Source organism: Lagenorhynchus albirostris, chromosome 4 (genome assembly GCF_949774975.1).
Source record: "Lagenorhynchus albirostris chromosome 4, mLagAlb1.1, whole genome shotgun sequence".
Lineage (NCBI taxonomy): Eukaryota > Metazoa > Chordata > Mammalia > Artiodactyla > Delphinidae > Lagenorhynchus > Lagenorhynchus albirostris.
In genome coordinates, this window is record NC_083098.1 from 77,371,827 (window position 1) to 77,392,395 (window position 20,569).

Genomic DNA, 20,569 nt, shown 5'->3' on the forward strand with positions numbered 1-20,569 from the left:
AAGCTTATTAAAACTCCTATTAGAAGAGTTTAACTCTGTAGCTTTTACAACCTAAGCAAGCTACTCAGTAAGCATCTACTGGTTAAAAAAATAAAGCCTGTGACGCTATTTTTCTCAAGCCACATTAAAAAACTTTTACACACATGCTAAAGAAAACTTTATGAATGTAACTTGGCTTATCTGTATCACTGGTGCCTAGTACCATACTACCTGGTGCTAAGTAGCACCTCAATGATATCTTCTCTAACCAGTTGGAGGTTTCATAAATAAAGGAACTTGAACTACTGATGAGTAAGTTATTTTCTGAGGCAGGGCAGTAAGTTAAAAACCATTTCTTAATTACTCCATTTCGTCTCTCCTTACCTGAATTTCCAGGAAGTATTAGCTGTTTGACTATAGGAGGTCGCACTGGGGTTGAGGACGGAGAATTGAAACCACTGCTGTATGGGCTACTGGCATTTGGACTGTAAGGACTTGTGTAACTGATGGAGTTGAAAGGATTATTATACAAATTCTGCCTCTTGAGAGCTGCATTAATGACAAGGGGAAAAATCAAATTGAAGAAAAGGCTAATAACATCGCAAAAGTTTTCCTACTGGGGGACTTCCCTGGTGGCAGAGCGGTTAAGAATCCGCCTGCCAATGCAGGGGACAAGGGTTCGAGCCCTGGTCCGGGAAGATTCCACATGCTGCGGAGCAACCAAGCCCGTGCGCCACAACTACTGAGCCTGTGCTCTAGAGCTTGCGAGCCACAACTACTGAGCCCATGTGCCACAACTACTGAAGCCCATGCACCTAGAGCCCATGCTCTGCAACAAGAGAAGCCACTGCAATGAGAAGCCCGCGCACCGCAATGAAGAGTAGGCCCCACTCGCTCCAACTAGAGAAAGCCCGTGCGCAGCAACGAAGACCCAACACAGACAAAAATTAAAAATATAAATAAATTTATAAAAAAAAATTTTTCCAATTAGGAAATTCAGTAAGTCATTATCTCAGTTTAAACACAGAAACATTTCTATAGTAGTGGAGAGAAATATATCACATTAATAATCCCAACAAAATACTTCCACTATCTTAAATTTTGTTATGCAAATAAAACAGGAGCCACACCAAACAGAAATAATACTATAGGAAGAATATCTCCTCAACAAATTATTAGCTACTAAATTAAGTTACTTCTATCTTGTTGGAAAGTTTATTCCAACTGTGTCAACCTTGAATGGCCTTTAAAAATAAAATGAATATAAAAGCATATTTGTGTTGTCTCATTTTTCTATAACAAACACACACTGCTAATAACAACAAAAAACTATGAAATAATGAGTTTTAAAGATAGTCGTTCCAAAGTTTGGATTTTTGAAAAAATAAAGCAATACTGACTATTTAGGCCAGATTAAGGTCAAACATACAAGAATTCTTTTTTTAAAAAGAGCCCCCCCCACCCCATTTTCTGGACCAAGGAGAATACTTCTGCCAAAAAAGGGGAAAAATTTGTGCTATGCATATAAAATTATAAAAATAGTATGAAAGTAGGGCTAAGATATCAATTATATACAAGAAAAATTAATACTTAAAATATTTTTTCTTTTCTTCACCCTATTCTAAAATCTACAGCTTATTCATATTTATGACCATCACCAAAGTACTATGCAGAATAAATACACAAATGTGACATGGTACTTCTTCTCAAGAGGCCTAAAGCCAAGTAGTGCAGGCAGAAAAAACAGTGATTTCAAGGCAAAATGAAATGAGTACTATCATAAAGGCGCAAAGAGGCTAATGGAAATGATGAGATAGGAGTAATTCATTACAACTGAGAGAAAGTAGGTAGTAAGGCTTTTTGGAAGGAGAGGCACTGGAGCAGTCTTGAGAGGATAATTTGGTAGGACACTGGAAGTGGGGAAAGTATATGTTTTCATCTGTGTTTATAACATAAACTAAAACCATGTCTTGAAAATGCATAGAGTGTCCAGGGAATAACAGTGAGTAATCTAGAAAGGTAAAGTTCATGGTGAGCGACAAAACAGGAACAACCAGCTGGGGCCAGGTCACAGGAGGCCTGGAATACTATGCTCAGGAGTCTGAAATTTGTTCAGTAGCAGTGATAACACCATCGGGGACTTTTGAGCAAGAGTAATATGATCCAATCAGCTTAAGGAAAAAAAACTGATGAAAATTCTAATGTTAAATAGATTAGACTGAACTAGGCAATAAAAGTGGCCAAAAAAAAAAAAAAAAAGGAAGGAAAGGATAAATATTAAAAACCGGGGCTTCCCTGGTGGCGCAGTTGTTGGGAGTCCGCCTGCCGATGCAGGGGACACGGGTTCGTGCCCCGGTCCGGGAAGATCCCACATGCCTTGGAGCGGCTGGGCCCGTTGAGCCATGGCCGCTGAGCCTGCACGTCTGGAGCCTGTGCTCCGCAACAGGAGAGGCCACAACAGTGGGAGGCCTGCGTACCGCAAAAAACAAAAAAAAAAACAACAAAAAAAAAAACCCGGTAAGGATTTCTAAAGGGAAAAAACAATAAGATGTTTCTGAAGTTTCTGGTTTGCCTATAAGCAGAGCACTGGTTTTGGGAGGAGGAACACATGCTTTCTGTTTAGTTTTTCTGTTTAGTTGGATAGTGTGGTAAGTTGGTCAGTATAGTTTTCTACATATTTTTCTACATACTCACCATGAGACAAGACACCACGAAACATATTTAATATGTAGCATGATCTCAATATATCAACCTGAGCGAAATACGGGTGTTCATTCCTTCCTATCTCTTTACTGTTCTATTTCCTTTGAAGCGCAGTCTCTCTTTATTTGGTTATTTAATCACTAGCATTTCAAGTTCTCAACTCTTTTATCTTCTCACTCTAAACCATATTCTTTTTCTTGAGAAATCTCATTCATACTCACAACATTAGTTATTATCTCTATTCCCCCAAATATCCATTATTTATATCTCCAGGCCTAAGTTTCCATGAGCTTCAGTCCCATATATGCTGCCCATTTAATGTCTCCCCTGAGGGTATGGCAAATGCACCCCAGAGCCAACAAGTCCAAATCCAAACTCATTATTTTCGAACTAAAACAAATTCTCTTCCTGGGGTCTCTATCTCAGAATGATAACAACATTCATCCTATTACACAAGCTGGAAAGCTAGAAATCACTGCTGATACTTTCTTCTCCCTCATTTCCTCATATTTGGTTCATTCCTTTTTCCTTTCACACCTTTTCATCTCCACTACAACCCTTTCCCCCCAACACACACTACGCAGCTATCATCATCAACCCCCCTCAAAAGCATCCTACGGTTCACTTTTGGCCCTCTCCAATCTACTCTCCATACTACAGCTAAGCATGTCCTCATCAACGTGCAAATCCTATCATTTCTTCTTCCTGCCAACACATACCATACCCTTGAAAAAAACCCTTCAGTATCTTCCCATTGCTTTTAGAATATTAGAATAAAGTCCAAAACCTTTAACATGGTCTCTAAGGCCTTGCAGAGTCTGGCTCCTACATATTGTTCTGACCTCATGTCCAGTTCCTCATGTACACTAGGCTCCCTTCCATATGCTCCCAAAGGCCTCCCACAGAGCCTTTGCACAAGCTGTTCTCACCACCTGGAACACTCTACTCCCTCTGTCGCCTTCCCCTTTAGCCCACTTAAATTTTCCTGAATCTTTAGGACTCAGGCCAAGCATTACTTCCGGAAGTAAAATTCTGATTTCTCCAAGCTCAAAGTACTGTAGATCATTCTTTTATTACATATCACCAGTTATAAAAATTATTTTATTAACATGTTTCCCCTACTAGATGCCAAACTCCGTGAGTGCAGGTATAGTGTTAGTCTTTCTTCATCATGTATCCGCTACCCTTTGCCCAACGCCTGATACATAACAGGTTCTCAAAAAATATTGAATATGCATAAATAAAGGAGATTAGTTTGAATAAAGATGATACTGGATATAGTATGAATGGATGAAATCATCAAAACAGAGAGAAATGGGGCAAAAGAGAGACCTGGGCAGATGGGGCGGGGGTGGGGGGAAGGCAGGAAGAATGGGAAGTTTAATGGGTACAGAATTTTAGTATGGGATAACAAAAAAGTTCTGGAGATAGAGAGTGGTGATGGCAATGTGAATGTACTTAATGCCACTGAACTGTATGAACTGTATATTTAAAAATGGTGAAAGTGGGAAATTTGTGCTATATAAATATTATCTCCCCCCCCAAAACACACACAAAAAGATGGGCAGAGAAGGGAGAAACTTTAAAGAAGACTGAAAAGAAAACCGGAGGGAGAATAAGGGTAAAAAAGATAATGTGCTATCAAAAAAACAAGAGAAGAATATCTTAGGAACAGGTGCTGGTACACTAAAGAGAAGCTGAGTATGATGGAGTAGAAAACGGCTGTGCTAGAATATAATAGCTAAGTTCCTAGGAAGCTTTGCCTTATCAAAAATACACATTTAAAAAACAATCTTCCCTTTAACTTGGGAAAAGAGAGGTTTAGGACTACAAGGTTCAAACTTGCAACAGCCAAATTGTTTTTCTTTGAATATATACAGCTATAGCTATTGCTCTGTGCATACAGCTATAAAATCTAAACACTGTTAAGCAGATCCAGTACTTGATTACACCTAGTTTTGGTTCAAGAGTAACAGCTTTTCTTACATGCTCCTACTATCTTTAATGCCTTTGTTATAATAAAGCAAAAAGCTACTCACTCCAATTGCTACTTTTGAAGTGCAACAGCTTTGGTTTTCTCCCCTATGTCCATCCCATACGTTATTTTCTTATAATAACCACTGTTCCTGCCACAACAAACTACACTTTACTATATGACAGTTTAACTGTGTAGGCTCCCCCCTGCTTCCCCTGACCATTTGCAGCTTACACTCTAAAAAAGAGGACGTACCTCAATAATAAAGCCAAAAAAAAGCAATTTTAAGGACATGGCTGCCAAGTAAACACAAAGCAAAAAACAAAACTCTACTTAGGATTAGTAATCATGCATCAATCTTTTACTACATGAGCATTCCAGGAAACTGATATTCTTTTTTTTTTTTTTGCCTCGCTGCGAGGCTTGCAGGATCTTAGTTCCCTGACCAGGGACTGAACCAGGGCCCCAGCACTGAAAGCGTTGAGTACTATCCACCGGACCCCCAGGGAATTCCCAGAAACTGATATTCTTTTTTTTAATTTTTTAATTTTTTTTGAAACATATTTTTAAAAGATTGAGAGTAATTCCAAGAAAGAGTCAATAATATTTTTCCTACATTTCTAACACACTGGCATGCTACATTTAAATGCCATTAGAGTGACACATTTTGTCAGCTTTGTGAATGCTATTAAACAATAGAACATAAAAGCAGTTTAACTTAAAATGTCAAGTTAAAAAAAAAAAAAGAGGGGAAATGAATACATTTACTAAGCACTACCATGAGCCAGAAAAACATGCTAGGCTCTTTCAACATTATCATTTAATCCTTAAATAACACTTACAGGGTTCATCATGCTTATAAGAAAACTGAGCTTATAGGAGTTAAATAATTCGCGGAGTCACATAGCAACAAAGCGACAGAGTGAGAATGAGGGCTCTTTGGTTCTCAACCTGTATCTTTCTACCACATCAGAATTTCCCTGAGGCTGGTGAGATGATTTTAGATGATATCAGACAAAACATTTTTTTAAAATAATTATTTATTTTAGCTTGCACCAGAAAAAACCTTATTACATAAAATCCATTATTTCATGGATATTTTTTAGGATGAAGCTAAATAAAAATACGGAGATTTTTTTTAAAGGCTATTAAGAAAATAACAGAACAGGGTTATGTGCATATGGCAAAAACTCACGATGGCATGCACAATGTGATTTGGAAAACACCCCTCAAGCAAAGAACTGCCTTCCTAAAAACATACCAGTCAACATTTATCTGTTTTTTGATTAAAGAAAGCAAAGAGATGAATTTACAAGTAAAATTATAGACATACCTGACATAGTTTGATCAAGTTTGTGGATAAGAGACTTTTTAGCACATTCAACATCAGGACTTGGGTAATCCAAAACTTGCCTGCACCAAACTAAAGGACTAACTGATTTCTGCATTGGTGTAAGTTTTTTCTTTGGTGATGAATACAGCCTAGAAGAAAACAAAAAACAAAAACAAAAAAGGGTAATGTTAATTATTAAGCACAAGGTTATAAAATAGGGATCCTTTGGAACAGATTTAAATTGGGGGATGGGGAGTAAAAATGATGGAGTATGTTTAAAATCACCCACATTTACTTTCTGCACAGGAAGAAAATGACACTACAATCATCAATATAAGCCCAAATCTCAACTATTAAATGAACCCAAATGAGGCCAACTGTCCAGTCCTAAAATGTGTCTTTATTTTTCTCTTTTACTCTCATTTCAAAAACTATGAAGAAACATGTCTTTACAATATTTTATTCTGTTTTCAATAGTTCTTAACTCCCTAATATAACCATATCATTAAGTCCTGTCTAGAAGGCAGATAAATACCTTGCTTTCCAACTCCCAGTTCCCTTCCTACCACAAACCACACATTCACCATTAGTAATGCATTCCTTTTACTTAAGCAGTACCCACTCTGTAGCCCTTTTTTCAAATGATACGTCAGAGAAAAGCAATACATTAAAAAATCCTTAATAACAATATGAATCAATTTATGAAATTACTTCAGTTTCAGTAAAGAAGAAAGGAAAAGTATTTTATAAGCTCCTGGGGAAGGCATATAAAAACAAAAAGGTGGGAAGATACTTCCTACTTCATTTGTTTTTCCTCAGATTAGTTCAGATTACATCAATTGATGTTAATTTATTTCAAATGTTACTCTATATGAAAAATGTGAAGTTACTTGAATTCTAACCAGAGTGGTTTCCAAATTAAGACACTTAAGTGAAATCTATGATGTAAACAAAATTACTGCACTTCCAGATGGATGGGATGTAAAATCAGCTCCTTTACTGCACCTGACTAACTCATGGAGGATGGGGAAAAGGGAGAAAAAGTGCCCCATCTGACATTGCCTCCTCCTGTCTTGTTGATGCTGCATAGAGGTGGAGGTTCAGCTCTCCCACTGGGCCTCTATGACTTAATTTTAGCAGAAATAGGCGAATAAAGCAATATTTTTCAAGTTTTCTTGACAAGTAAAATCTTGACAATCTCAACTTATAAGTTACATTAGCCATCAATAAATTGGCTGTGTCCATCAGAAAACAGGCCCTCTTGACTGAACTGTATATTATTATTTAAGAAATTCAAAAGCATCAGTGAAAAAAAATGTTTTTAGTAGGCAAATTGATAAGGGTAGGAAATAAAAAAAGATGGAAGAATACAAAATTACTCTTAAATTTTTAGCTGTTGTAACTGAAAGAATTATAGTGCCATTGACAAAAACAGGAAAGCTACCATTCACCTGGTATAGGCGAGATTATGATGTTTTAAACTGATTTTGAATTATTGATGTTTTATTCATTTAGTTTATAGTAGTTTCTGTATTTTTAAAGATGCTAAAAGTACCTTACAACTTTTTTTAAAAACAGCCTTTTCAAGATGTAATTTACATACCATAAAATTTGCCTGTGTAATTTCTGCACCATAAAATTCATTGTATAATTTGATGAATTTAGTATTTAGTTACCCAAACCATCACCACCATGTAATTTTAGAACATTTTTATCACCCTAAAAAGAAACCCCCTTTCCGTTTCTACCTCCAGCCCTAGGCAATAACAAATCTGCTTTCTGCTCCATGTTCCTTTCTAAACATTTCATATAAACAGAATCATACAATGTGTGTTTTGTGTGTCTGGCTTCTTTCACATGAATTGCCAAAGTGTGAAAGAAAAAGTGATACACACTACTATATATAACTAATAAGGACCTACTGTATAGTACAGACTATAGTAGAGACAATGTTTTGTAATGGCATTTATGGGAAAAGAATATAAATGGACATACATGTATGTATAACTGATTCACTTTGCTGTACACCTGAAACAATACTGTAAATCAACTATACTCCAATTAAAAAAAAAAAAAAACCAAAAAGCCCATTTCCTGAAAGTTCTCAACACAAGGAAAACAATTTTCTTCTTCTTCCCCCCTCCTTTTGTATCTGTATGAGATGATGAATGTTAAATAAACTTATTGTGGTAATCATCTTGCAAAATACGTAAGTAATGTCATTACGCTGTACACCTTAAACTTATACAGTACTGTATCTCAATTATATCGCAATAAAACTAAAAAAAAAAAGGAGTAAGCATTGCTACAAACACTACCAATATTAAAAGAATTGTAAGGAATATTTTGAAGAACTTTACGCCAACAAAACAGATAGACTGGAAGACTGGATACACAAATTCCTAGAAAGATACACGTTATCAAATGGGACTCAAGAAGAAATAGAGACTCTGAAGAGATTTATAAAAATAAATTGAATTAGTAATGAGAAATCTTCCTGTAAAGAAAAGCCCAGTTCCAGATGCCTTCACTTATTAATTTTATCAATACTAAGGAAAAGTAATGCCAATCCTATACAAACTCTTTCAGAAAATAGATCTAATGGTAAAAGACTGAATGCTTCTCCTAAGACTGGGAACAAAGTTAAGGATGCACACTATCAACATCTCTATTCAATGTGGTACTACAGTGTCTAGCCAGTGCAGAAAGGCAAGAACAAGAAATTAAGGCATCCATGTGGGAAAGAAAAAAGTAAAATTGTCTTTATTCACAGACAGTATGATCCTGTACATAGAAAATCCTTTGTAGGAATCTACTGAAAGCAAACGAAATCAACTAGACTTAATTAATGTGTTTAGCAAGGTCACAGGATATGAGATCAACAGGCCAAAAAAAAAAGAAAATCAACTTATTTCTATGTATCAGTGAACTCAAATATGAAATAAATATAACAATTACATTCACAACAGCATCAAAAAGAATACTTAGGAATAAATTTAACAAATGAAGTGCAAGAGTTGTACACCGAAAACAATAAAACATTGCTGAGAGAAATGAAAGACTTAAATAAATGGAGAGATGTACCATGTTCCTAGATCTGAAGACTCAATGTTGTCAAGATGTCAATTCTTCCAAACTGATCAACAGAATACAATCCCTACAAAAATGTCAGCAGGCATTTTTATAGAAATGGACAACCTAATTCTAGAAGTTACATGAAAATGTAAAGACAAAGAATGGCCAGAAGAATTCTGAAAATGAACAATCTTTTAAAAATTTTAAAATCTCTGGTCTTGCTCCCTTCCAATCCATTCTATATATTGCAGCCAAATTGTTTTCTGAAATATGAATCTGACTATTAATATTCCTCTGCTAAAAATTCTATGCCAGTTTCCTTTTGCCCTTATGATAGTTTTTTTCCAAAACACAGCCCCCGTGGCCCTTGAAACACAGCAATGATCTAACTGTTGCAGTACCTTTTTTTTTTTAGCTACATTTCTCACCCTTCTCCACCACTCAAATCTAAATAATAGCCATATGGTACTAATTTCTACTCCTGAAAAGCCCAACACTTTTGCTTCTAGGTCATTTTGTGCATGCTGTTCCCCTTGCCTTAAACAAACTCAATTCCACTTCTTGGTTACCTCACCCTCCCTTGCCCAACTTCGGCCAGCCCATTCGTACTTTCTACGAAGTCTCAACTTAAATGTCCCTTCTTCAAGGAAACCTTCCTTAAGTACCTGTCATAAGACTATATTAGGGGTTTCCCTGGTGGCGCAGTGGTTAAGAATCCACCTGCCAATGCAGGGGACACGGGTTTGAGCCCTGGTCCGGGAAGATCCCACATGCTGCGGAGCAACTAAGCCCGTGCACCAAAACTACTGAGCCCTCGTGCCACAACTACTGAAGCCCGCGTGCCTAGAGCCCATGCTCCGCGAAAAGAGAAGCCACTGCAATAAGAAGCATGCGCACCAACACAAAGAGTAGCCCCCGCTTGCTGCAACTAGAGAAAGCCTGCGCTCAGCAACAAAGAACCAATGCAGCCAAAAATAAATAAATAAATAAAAATTTTAAAATGTGTTACGGGGCAATAAAAATGCTACAATATGGATAAACCACAAAAACATTAAACTAAGTAAAAGAAGTCAGCCACAAAAGACCACATACTGCATGATACCATTCATATGGAATGTCTAGAATAGGCAAATCTATGAGACAAAACAGATTGGTGGTTGCCCAGGGATGGGAGAGGGGATGGGGAGAGAGAAATGGGAAATGACTGCTAATGGGTACAAAGATCCTTTCTGGGATATTGAAAATATTCTAAACCAAGATTATGGTCATGGTTGTACTATTCTGTAAATATAGAAATCACTCAATACTAAAAACAGGTGAATTTTATGTATGTAAATTCTATCTTAATAAAGCTGTTAAAAAATGTGTTAGAAATAATTGGTCTCTCAAGATGTTGCTTTTTCCCTTAGGACAATTATTACAAAGGAATTAAACACCATTAAATATAATTTATGTCTATTGTTAATAGTGAGAGAACTAGTAAAGATGTAATTAAGAATATGAATGTTATGAAACTGATCATAACAAATCATATTTTGTCCGATATGTCACACATACCTGTATAACATGACTGGTGATAAAAACAACTAAGAATATAACTATTTTGTAAAAGTAACAACTTTAGGGACTTCCCTGGTGGCGCAGTGGTTAAGAATCTGCCTGCCAATGCAGGAGACACAGGTTTGATCCCTGGTCCAGGAGGATTCCACATGCCGTGGAGCAACTAAGCTCGTGAGCCACAACTACTGAGCCTGTGCTCTAGAGCCTGAGCCACAGCTACTGAACCTGTGTGCCGCAGCTACTGAGGCTCGCGTGCCTAGAGCCCGTGCTCAGCAACAAGAGAAGCCACCGCAATGAGAAATGAGAAGCCTGCGCACCGCAACGAAGAGTAGCCCCCGCTCACCACAACTAGAGAAAGCCCGCGTGCAGCACTGAGGACCCAACGCAGCCAAAAATTAAAAAATAAAACAAAACAAAAAAACTTTAATAATATAGAAATGTATAAATGTAAGGAGTGATAATAACCTCCCTCCCCCTACCAATTCTATCCTCCCAAGTTATTTACAGTTTGCAGTATGTCTCTTGGGACTTTTTTATGCATACACATAGCAGACATTATTAAAAGACAGAGATAGGATGGGAAATTGGAGACATTTTACTGAATTTATAGTAACCACAGTAATCACTTTTCATGTTGCAGTCAGCTGAAAGTAGGCTAATAAAGCTAAGAACAACAAAGATTTAACTTTATTTAAAGTAAAAATAAAAATTATATCAAAACTGTTATTGAAATAAATTTCTGTAGATTGGTATGGAAACTTTTTACAGGCTAAGGAAAATCATCAGATTTTAATACCTCAAAATCATACTTCTCTATTTACTGAGTAAGGTGTATTCAACGCAAAAGAAAAGAGCCTCTGTCTTCACAAAGTTCAATGTATATTCCCTGCAATAGTAATGACATTTACAGACTTATATATTTGCATCTGAATGAACCCTGAACAAAACACCAATGATTACAATGTTTTTTAAGTGCATATGAAAAAAGATAAAGGAAACATAACAAAGTAAGTTCAAAGTGGCCATATTGAGATTGTAATTTTGTTTCTATTCTTATAATTTTATGGGGTTTTTTTTCAGATTGGAAATTTGATTTTATTTTTATTATTTATTTATTTTTAATTTTTATTTTATATTAGAGTATAGTTGATTTACAATGTTGTGTTAGTTTCAGGTATACAGCTAAGTGATTCAGTTATACATATACATATATCCATTATTTTCATATTCTTTTCCCATATAGGTTATTACAGAATATTGAGTAGAGTTCCCTGTGCTATACAGTAGGTCCTTGATTACCTATTTTATACATAGTAGAGTGTATATGTTAATCCCAAACTCCTAATTTATCCCTTCCCCCGACATTTCCCCTTTGGTAACCACAGGTTTGTTTTCGAAGTCTGTGAGTCTGCTTCTGTTTTGTAAATAAGTTCATTTTTATCACTTTTTTTTTAGATTCCACATATAAGTGATATCATATATTTGTCTTTCTCTGCCCAACTTACTTCACTTAGTATGATAATCTCTAGGTCCATCCGGAAAGGCTTGAATTTTTTTTTAAATTTTTTATTCAAGTGTAGTTGATTTACAACGTTATGTTAGTGTACAGCAAAGTGAATCAGTTATACATATACATATATCCGCTCTTTTTTAGATTCTTTTCCCATATAGGTCATTACAGAGCATTGAGTAGCATTCCCTGTACTATACAGTAGGTCAAGGAAAGGCTTATATTTAAATCAGGGTGATGGAAAGGCTTAAAGGTCTGCCCAGAGTGTGGAATCAATGGATCAGAGTTGGTGGTCTGTGGAGTAACTTCTTCAGAAAAGGCACTGGGAACAAGACCAAGGGTTGAGTAAAGACGGACAGATATGTCAAAGGGGTATTGCAGAAGGCTAAAGTTGGTCAGCTACACAAGGGAGCAGAGGAACAAGAAACAGATGTATGTTGAACTCATTTACTGTTTTTTTTAAGTTAATTTTTATTGGAGTATAGCTGCTTTATAATGTTGTGTTAGTTTCTGCTATACAGCAAAGTTAATCAGTTATACGTACACATATATCCTCTCTTTTTTTAGATTTCCTTCCCATTTAGGTCACCACAGAGCATTGAGTAGAGTTCCCAGTGCTATACAGTATGTTCTCATTAGTTATCTATTTTACACATAGTAGTGTATATAAGTCAATCCCAATCTCCCAATTCATTCCACACCCCCCTTCCCGCCTTGGTATACATAAGTTTGTTCTCTACATCTGTGTCTCTATTTCTGCTTTGCAAATAAGTTCATCTGTACCATTTTCTAGATTCCACATATAAGAGATATTATATGCTATTTGTTTTTCTCTTTCTGACTTATTTCACTTTATATGACAGTCTCTAGGTCTATCCACGTCTCTACAAATGGCACTATTTCATTCCTTTTTATGGCTGAGTAATATTCCATTGTATATGGTTTTTTTAAACTTTCATTAATAAAAGTATCTTTGGCCGTACCCACACCTAAATATAATTTAATAAACTATTAGGATACATTGCTTTATAATGATTTAACAACCTTCCTGAGACAATGTGAAATAATAATTAATGTTATTATTAATCAAGGGCTTATTACATGGCAGGCATGGTTTCAGTATTTTATTTATTTATTTATTTTGGCTGCACCAGATTTTAGTTCCCCAACAAGGGATCGAACCCAGCCCCCCAGCATTGGGAGTTCAGAGTCTTGCCCACTGGACCACCAGGGAAGTTCCTCAGTATTTAAAATATACTAACCCTTTCAATCTTCCCAATAAGCTTATGAGATAGGTACTAATATAATCCCTGGTTTACAGATGAGGTCAAGAGGCACAGTGAGCTAAATGACTTGTCCAAGGTGACATAGCTGTTAAGTGGCAAAACCAGGATTGCTTCAGAACCTAAGCTCTTAACTTTACCAACTAATACTTTACATACTTTACCAACTAATACATTTTCTAAAAGAATGTACAAGATCCTTGACTTAAAGGCTTCAATATAGTAATCATTCTAATGGCCTCCTGCTGTTCCCTGCTCTCTTCTAAGCCTTATGAACCACAAAATATAAAGTTGTAATAGATCCCACGATTAAATACAATTAAAAAAATCACAACTCAATTGAAGAAAAATATCTTCAGTTCATATGTAGTAAGAGTCTTTTTGAAATTTTAGTAATAAATAATAGTGGTAATTATTTACAAGGCAAATTCATTAATAAAGTCTTAGAACAGTTTACAAGCCCTGAAGTGACAATGGCTGCAGGGCAGGATACAGACATAAACTGCTGGTATGACAGCAGAACACAACATGGTGAATCAACAAACAGGGCAGAGCAAGCAGAACAGACTGAAGAAAAGTTTTAAAGTAGTAAATCCCAAACTTTTAGACAGTGACACTCTATGCTTCCATTTTCATTTCATGATTCTCTTGATTCTCATTCTGGTATGGCATGGGTTTTTTAATTTTAAGAGTATCAAAACAATTTTGATATTCCTTGGGATGCCACAAAACTGAGGTTGGAAATTACTTCTTTAAAAGAGACAAACATCTAGTGTTGAGGCATAATTGTGTACTGCTGGGAGACCAACCGGGAGTGTGGCAATCAGAAAATGAGTTGTTTTGTTTTGAGAAAAGACATCAGGAAGACTGGAAGTCTCAAACTATACCAGACTGCAAATTGTGGCAACAGCTGCAAAGAAAGAGACAGTTTTAATGTGTATTGACTAATACATAATACATATCTGCTTAGCTACAATTGCATCCATAGATAGCAATTACAAAAAAATAAATAATTAAATAAAATATCAGGTAATTAAAGTGCTAAAGAAAATTTGGCAATATCTTTACACTACGCCACAGTAGGAAGAGAGAATACACTATACTCTGCTTATAGAACTAAAGTTAATATTAAGACCAGCCCAGGGACTTCCCTGGTGGCGTAGTGGTTAAGAATCCACCTGCTAATGCAGGGGACATGGGTTTGAGCCCTGGTCCGGGAAGATCCCACATGCCGCGGAGCAACTAAGCCCATGTGCCACAACTACTGAGCCCGTGTGCCACAACTACTGAAACCCGCGTGCCTAGAGCCCGTGCTCTGCAACAAGAGAAGCCACCACAATGAGAAGCCCGTGCACTGCAACGAAGAGTAGCTCCTGTTCTCCGCAACTAGAGAAAGTCCGCACACAGCAATGAAGACCCAACGCAGCCAAAAATAAATAAATAAATTTATTTAAAAAAAAAAAACCTTTAAAGAAAAAAAAAAAAGGCAGCCCAGACATTCTCTTTTCTCTCTTTTTTTTTTTTTTTTTTTTTTTTAAGTTTTTGGCCATCCTGAATGGCATGTGGGATCTTAGTTCCCCCAACCAGGGATCGAACCCCGCACACCTTGCAGTGGGAGTGTGGTGTCTTAATCACTGGACCACAAGGGAAGTCCCATCTCTTCTCTTTTTCTTTTGAGTTACATAGAAAGATAAGAATGGGTATGTGAGGATTCCTTATTATTAAAGTGTACGGGATACCAAGATGGTTAAAATGCATAAAATACATTTGGAGGGATGGGGGAAAGTAGTTGTGTGTATATATATAAGCTATATATAATTGTTTAACTCTCTCTCATATAGCACTCCAAGCATCTCAGGGACAGGAATATTTCACATCATTCCTTATGCCTCACCCTCACCCCCAAAGAAAACTGCCTAGCACACAGTATTATAGAAACGGAACACCATATTGCAGAATGAATGAAGGAAATAATTATACAAAAATTCATAATAGAGCACTGCCTTTTTCCTGAAAAATTATAATCATGGAAATTCTATAGTTATACTTGATGTACCAGTTGGGGACCCCAGTTGTAAGATCAGCAGAACTAAATTCTTCCTGTTTTAATTCATATCCATTTCTACCCTCCTCATTCCTTTCAAAATACCCATAACCACTGACCAGGATCTCTCTCAAGTGACAGTAATCAAATCATCCCAGTGTCTTTAAGAGGCTAAATTTAACCTATTCTCCAGTCCCTTAACTTTCTTCCCTTTCCTACTAGTTTTCTCAAGATCATTTATTAATTACCAAAGGTAGAAGTGATGACATGAGGATCTGAAAATACACATTATAAGTGTAAAACCTGAGCTCCTCACACACTTCCTACATCACATTATTTTTGTTATTTTATCAACTGCTGCCTCATAAGATATAACCATATATTTATTCCTACTATTTTATGTTTACCAGAAACTTTTTTTTTTATTATTGGGTTTTTTTTGGCCTTGCCACGTTGGCAGTGAAAGTGCTGAGTCCTAACCACTGGACAGCCAGGGAATTCCCAGAAACTTTTTTTTTTTTTTTTTTTTGCAGTACGCGGGCCTCTCACTGTTGTGGCCTCTCCCACTGCGGAGCACAGGCTCCGGACGCGCAGGCTCAGTGGCCACGGCTCACGGGCCCAGCCGCTCCGCGGCATGTGGGATCTTCCCGGACCGGGGCACGAACCCGCATCCCTTGCATCGGCAGGCGGACTCTCAACCACTGCGCCACCAGGGAAGCCCCCAGAAACTCTTTTAATTTGAAGAAATCTTTTGTTTGTTTCATCATAACCAATCATCATTTTCTGGACATACAATATGTTCCAATAGTTTTAGTACTAATTTTTCTCCTGGGTGTCAGTCACAGAGCTGTAAGTGCTTACTATAAACATTGTCTCAAAATCAAATATCCCCAAACAAACCTAAAATGACACCATTATTTTTTCCAGTCAACAAATGAAAATTTTTATAATGACCTTGACTGTTTTCTCACTCCATACATTCAATCAACACATTCTATCGATTCATTAAACTGGCTTCCCCACACCTACCAGACTTTCAACCTTCCAATCCATCCTCTACTACCACTTAGCTCTCCAAAACACAGGTCAGGATAAACATTGTTTCACAGCTCAAAAACTTTCTCACTGGATGTACTCCCCAACTTAATTTTCAAGATCCTGTGTTTTCGATGCAAAACCACATCCTTGATCTTCTCTCTCAAGTACTCCAATAAAAAACCCTCTTGTCCAGCCAAAATGGCCAAATAAATGTTCACTTCACACATCTGTTAAACCACAGATGTGTCTTTGCTTATAGCTCTTTTTACTACAGGGGCAAAAATAATTTCCTTTCCATTTTCCTTGTCTAACCCAAGCCTTACCTCTAGACCAATTCAAGACTCCAATTTTCATGAGGCTTTCCAACTGCCACAGTTCTTCTGACTACTCCTTATCATCTTAACACAGTGCTCTACTCATAGTAGGTACTCAATAAATGTTTTATGATTACTCCCATGGTGACTGTTCATCCCAGTTTGCCCAGGTGTAAGTCCTCATTTAAACCTGTTGTTTTGGCATCTCAGCACTCCCTTGACTCTCAAATAGTTTGTACAATAAATCACACAATCATTTTAATTTTTCCTAATTTTCAGAACATTATTTTATGACTTAGAAATGTAAATGGAGGAAAGTTACTAGAATAAGATACTTATTCCTGCAATACAGCACTAAATATTTCTGGTCAAGTAGACACCGTAAGTATGCTTTAAGGCAATACTTGGGGTGATTTTGCCCCCAGGAAACATCTGGCAATGTCTGACATTTTTGCTTGGCCAGGGATGTTGCTAGACATCATACCACACACAGCACAGCCCTCACAACAAAGAATTTATCATCGTTATTTAACGTCGATATCGACGTTATTTAACGTCGATACCCTTATATAAGAAAGCAAGATCTGTACCAAAATGTTCATTGCAGCTCTATTTACAATAGCCCGGAGATGGAAACAACCTAAGTGTCCATCATCGGATGAATGGATAAAGAAGATGTGGCACATATATACAATGGAATATTACTCAGCCATAAAAAGAGACGAAATTGAGCTATTTGTAATGAGGTGGATAGACCTAGAGTCTGTCATACAGAGTGAGGTAAGTCAGAAAGAGAGAGACAAATACCGTATGCTAACACATATATATGGAATTTTTAAAAAAAATGTCATGAAAAACCTAGGGGTGAAACAGGAATAAAGACACAGACTTACTAGAGAATGGACTTGAGGTTATGGGGAGGGGGAAGGGTAAACGGTGACAAAGCGATAAAGAGGCATGGACATATATACACTACCAAACGTAAGGTAAATAGCTAGTGGGAAGCAGCCGCATAGCACAGGGAGATCAGCTCGGTGCTTTGTGACCGCCTGGAGGGGTGGGATAGGGAGGGTGGGAGGGAGGGAGACGCAAGCGGGAAGAGATATGGGAATATATGTATGTATATAACTGATTCATTTTGTTGTGAAGCTGAAGCTAACATACCATTGTAAAGCAATTATACTCCAATAAAGATGTTAAAAAAAAAAAAGAAAGCAAGATCAAAATGATATTTTTAAACAATGTAGATGTTTTATAAGAGGAACTAAACAAATCTGATCTTTATTCATTTAGCTTGAGATGATTGTTTTCATGCAATCAATTGTAAGTGGTTGGGATGAAATGGAAAGACTATCATTATGGACTCAATACTTTGGTTTGAATTTCAGTTTTGCTATGTGCGTCTGGGCCCAAGAGGTTGGTAAAGATCAGAGGTTCAGTTTTCTAGCCCACAAAAGTACCTACGTCTTCTCTTCCCACCTACATACTATTGCCACACTAATCTTTCCAAAACACGATTTTGTTAAGGATATTCCGACACTCAAAAATCTCCTCCTAGATTTCACAAGCAATCCACAGTATGGTCTCCAACCCAATGATTCAAATTTCTTACTTGTTCCCCAACAAATTTGTATCTTCACAGACTTCGCTTTACCCTACTCAAATGAAGCACTCATTCTTTTCCCTGCACTTTTTGATTCTGACAGAGCAGCAAGAAATACCCTTCCGCCTATCTGTACCTAAATCCTAAGTCTCAGCTCTCACATTCAAATCCATATAAACCTTTCTGCTGTGAACTCTCATTGCTGATTTCAGAGAGGACCGAATTCTGTGTTCATTCTGTCTCCAAGCTAAACTCTAAGCACTTGAAGGCTTAGTATCAAGCCACAATCAGTCATTTAAACAAATGTTTATGTGGCAGCTACCACTGGCCAGGCATGGTGCTCAACAGGAATTCAAAAATGAATTAAGGGGTTTCCCTGGTGGCGCAGTGGGTGACAGTCCTCCTGCCGATGCAGGGGACACGGGTTCGTGCCCCGGTCCGGGAAGATCCCACATACCGCGGAGCAGCTAGGCCCGTGAGCCATGGCCGCTGAGCCTGCGCTCCGCAACGGGAGAGGCCACAATAGTGAGAGGCCTGCGTACCGCAAAAAACAAACAAACAAACAAAAAAAACGAATTAAGACAAAATTAAATGATTATATTTCTCATCGTGCTGGTTGTCAGCTCTCTCAGTCATAGGGGGTACTACCATAGAAACCTATAGCGCCTGCTCAACAAGTTCCAAACCTCTAGATTCAGGTTTCTAGGACTTATCTGTTTTTTTGGATTTTATTTTTTAATTCTCTCCAGATCAGCCCCAGCTAAAAATAACCAATGGCAAACAAGAGTTTCACTATGAGAAGTCAACCCAAGACCCATTATCTCCCTCCAAGGGGGGAAATTAGCAGGCTCACTCAAAAGATAGTCACATCCTAAAATTACTAAAGTACTCTCTCCATATCTACTAGTTATTAATAAAGACATAAAATATAATCTCTATAATTATAAAATGCAGTACGAATTAGGCACTAAACGCATTATACTTAAAAACCTCCTCACTAACTTAACAGCATCTATTAAATTCCATTCCTCAAATTTATCAGACTCATAGGTCATTTGTGGACTTAGCCTGGCCCACACCTGCTTCTTTTTTTTGTATATATAAATTTACTTATTTTATTTATTTTATTTTTGGCTGTGTTGGGTCTTTGTTGCTGCGAGTGGGCTTTCTCTAGTTGCAGAGAGCGGGCTTCTCACTACGGTGGCTTCTCTTTTTGCAGAGCATGGGCTCTAGGCGTGTGGGCTTCAGTAGTTGTGGCTCGCAGGCTCTAGAGCGCAGGCTCAGTAGTTGTGGTGCATAGGCTTAGTTGCTCCACGGCATGTGGGATCTTCCCGGACTAGGGCTTGAACCTGTGTCCCTTGCATCGGCAGGCAGATTCTTAACCACTGTGCCACCAAGGAAGCCCCACCCCCTGCTTCTTATTCACGCTTTTCAAACAAAACAACGCTTAACAGCCACACATGGTTGGGTACTTTCTAATTCTCTCACAGGCAGATGAGCAGAAGTTCATGAATGGAGCAGTGGAGGGCTGTGTGTGGGAGAGATTTCCTTCTAGTAACTGTAGAAGTGGGACATGGTTTGATTCATCCTCATGAATTCTAAACCTCTAATTTTTAACTAAACACTGTCTCTCTCCAAATATTTTCATAAACTTCATGGTACTGCATTATCTTGCTTCTATTATTTCCCACATTTCAAGAAGTTATAATCACTTTTTTCTTTTCCTCCCTATAGTTCCTTAATACCCTCAAGAAGTCTCAATTTTACTCCAGAATTTGAACCCTTTCCAAGATCAAAGCAAATTGTATGTTTTGCATTTATTGAGCCTTCCTCTTAAATAAGCTAATTTGTTCCTAAAGGTATCCATTTCCTCCATAATTTAGATTCCCAAATGAAAGAGTACAGAGGATGTGATTTTACGTAAATAGAACAGGCAAAATAAGAACTTATATTACTGAAAGCCTTAAAACCTAAATGCTTCTACAAGTTCATTTTTGCTACTAAACTATCACAACAGGAGTCAACATGCAGTGTGCTCTGGCTAGTACAAGTCATTACTATAAGGAACAGAACATTATTGTAACTCAATTCATTTACATTGAGACACTATTTAATGCTATTTACTACCCAAATTATTTTATTTTAAATCATG

General features: G+C 37.3%; 1 protein-coding gene across 2 annotated transcripts in view; it reads right to left on the minus strand.

Annotated features, from left to right (window-relative positions):
- Window positions 1-20,569, minus strand: part of SLAIN2 (SLAIN motif family member 2) — a 79,151-nt gene that overhangs the window by 38,440 nt on the left and 20,142 nt on the right. The window contains exons 2-3 of one of the 2 annotated variants that reach the window (XM_060148218.1): window positions 5,991-6,139; window positions 364-528 (exon numbers count right to left, since the gene is read on the minus strand). In XM_060148218.1, coding sequence (XP_060004201.1) covers window positions 364-528; window positions 5,991-6,139 — 314 coding nt within the window. The remainder of the gene's footprint in view (window positions 1-363; window positions 529-5,990; window positions 6,140-20,569) is intronic. The other variant, XM_060148219.1, reaches the window with a different exon arrangement.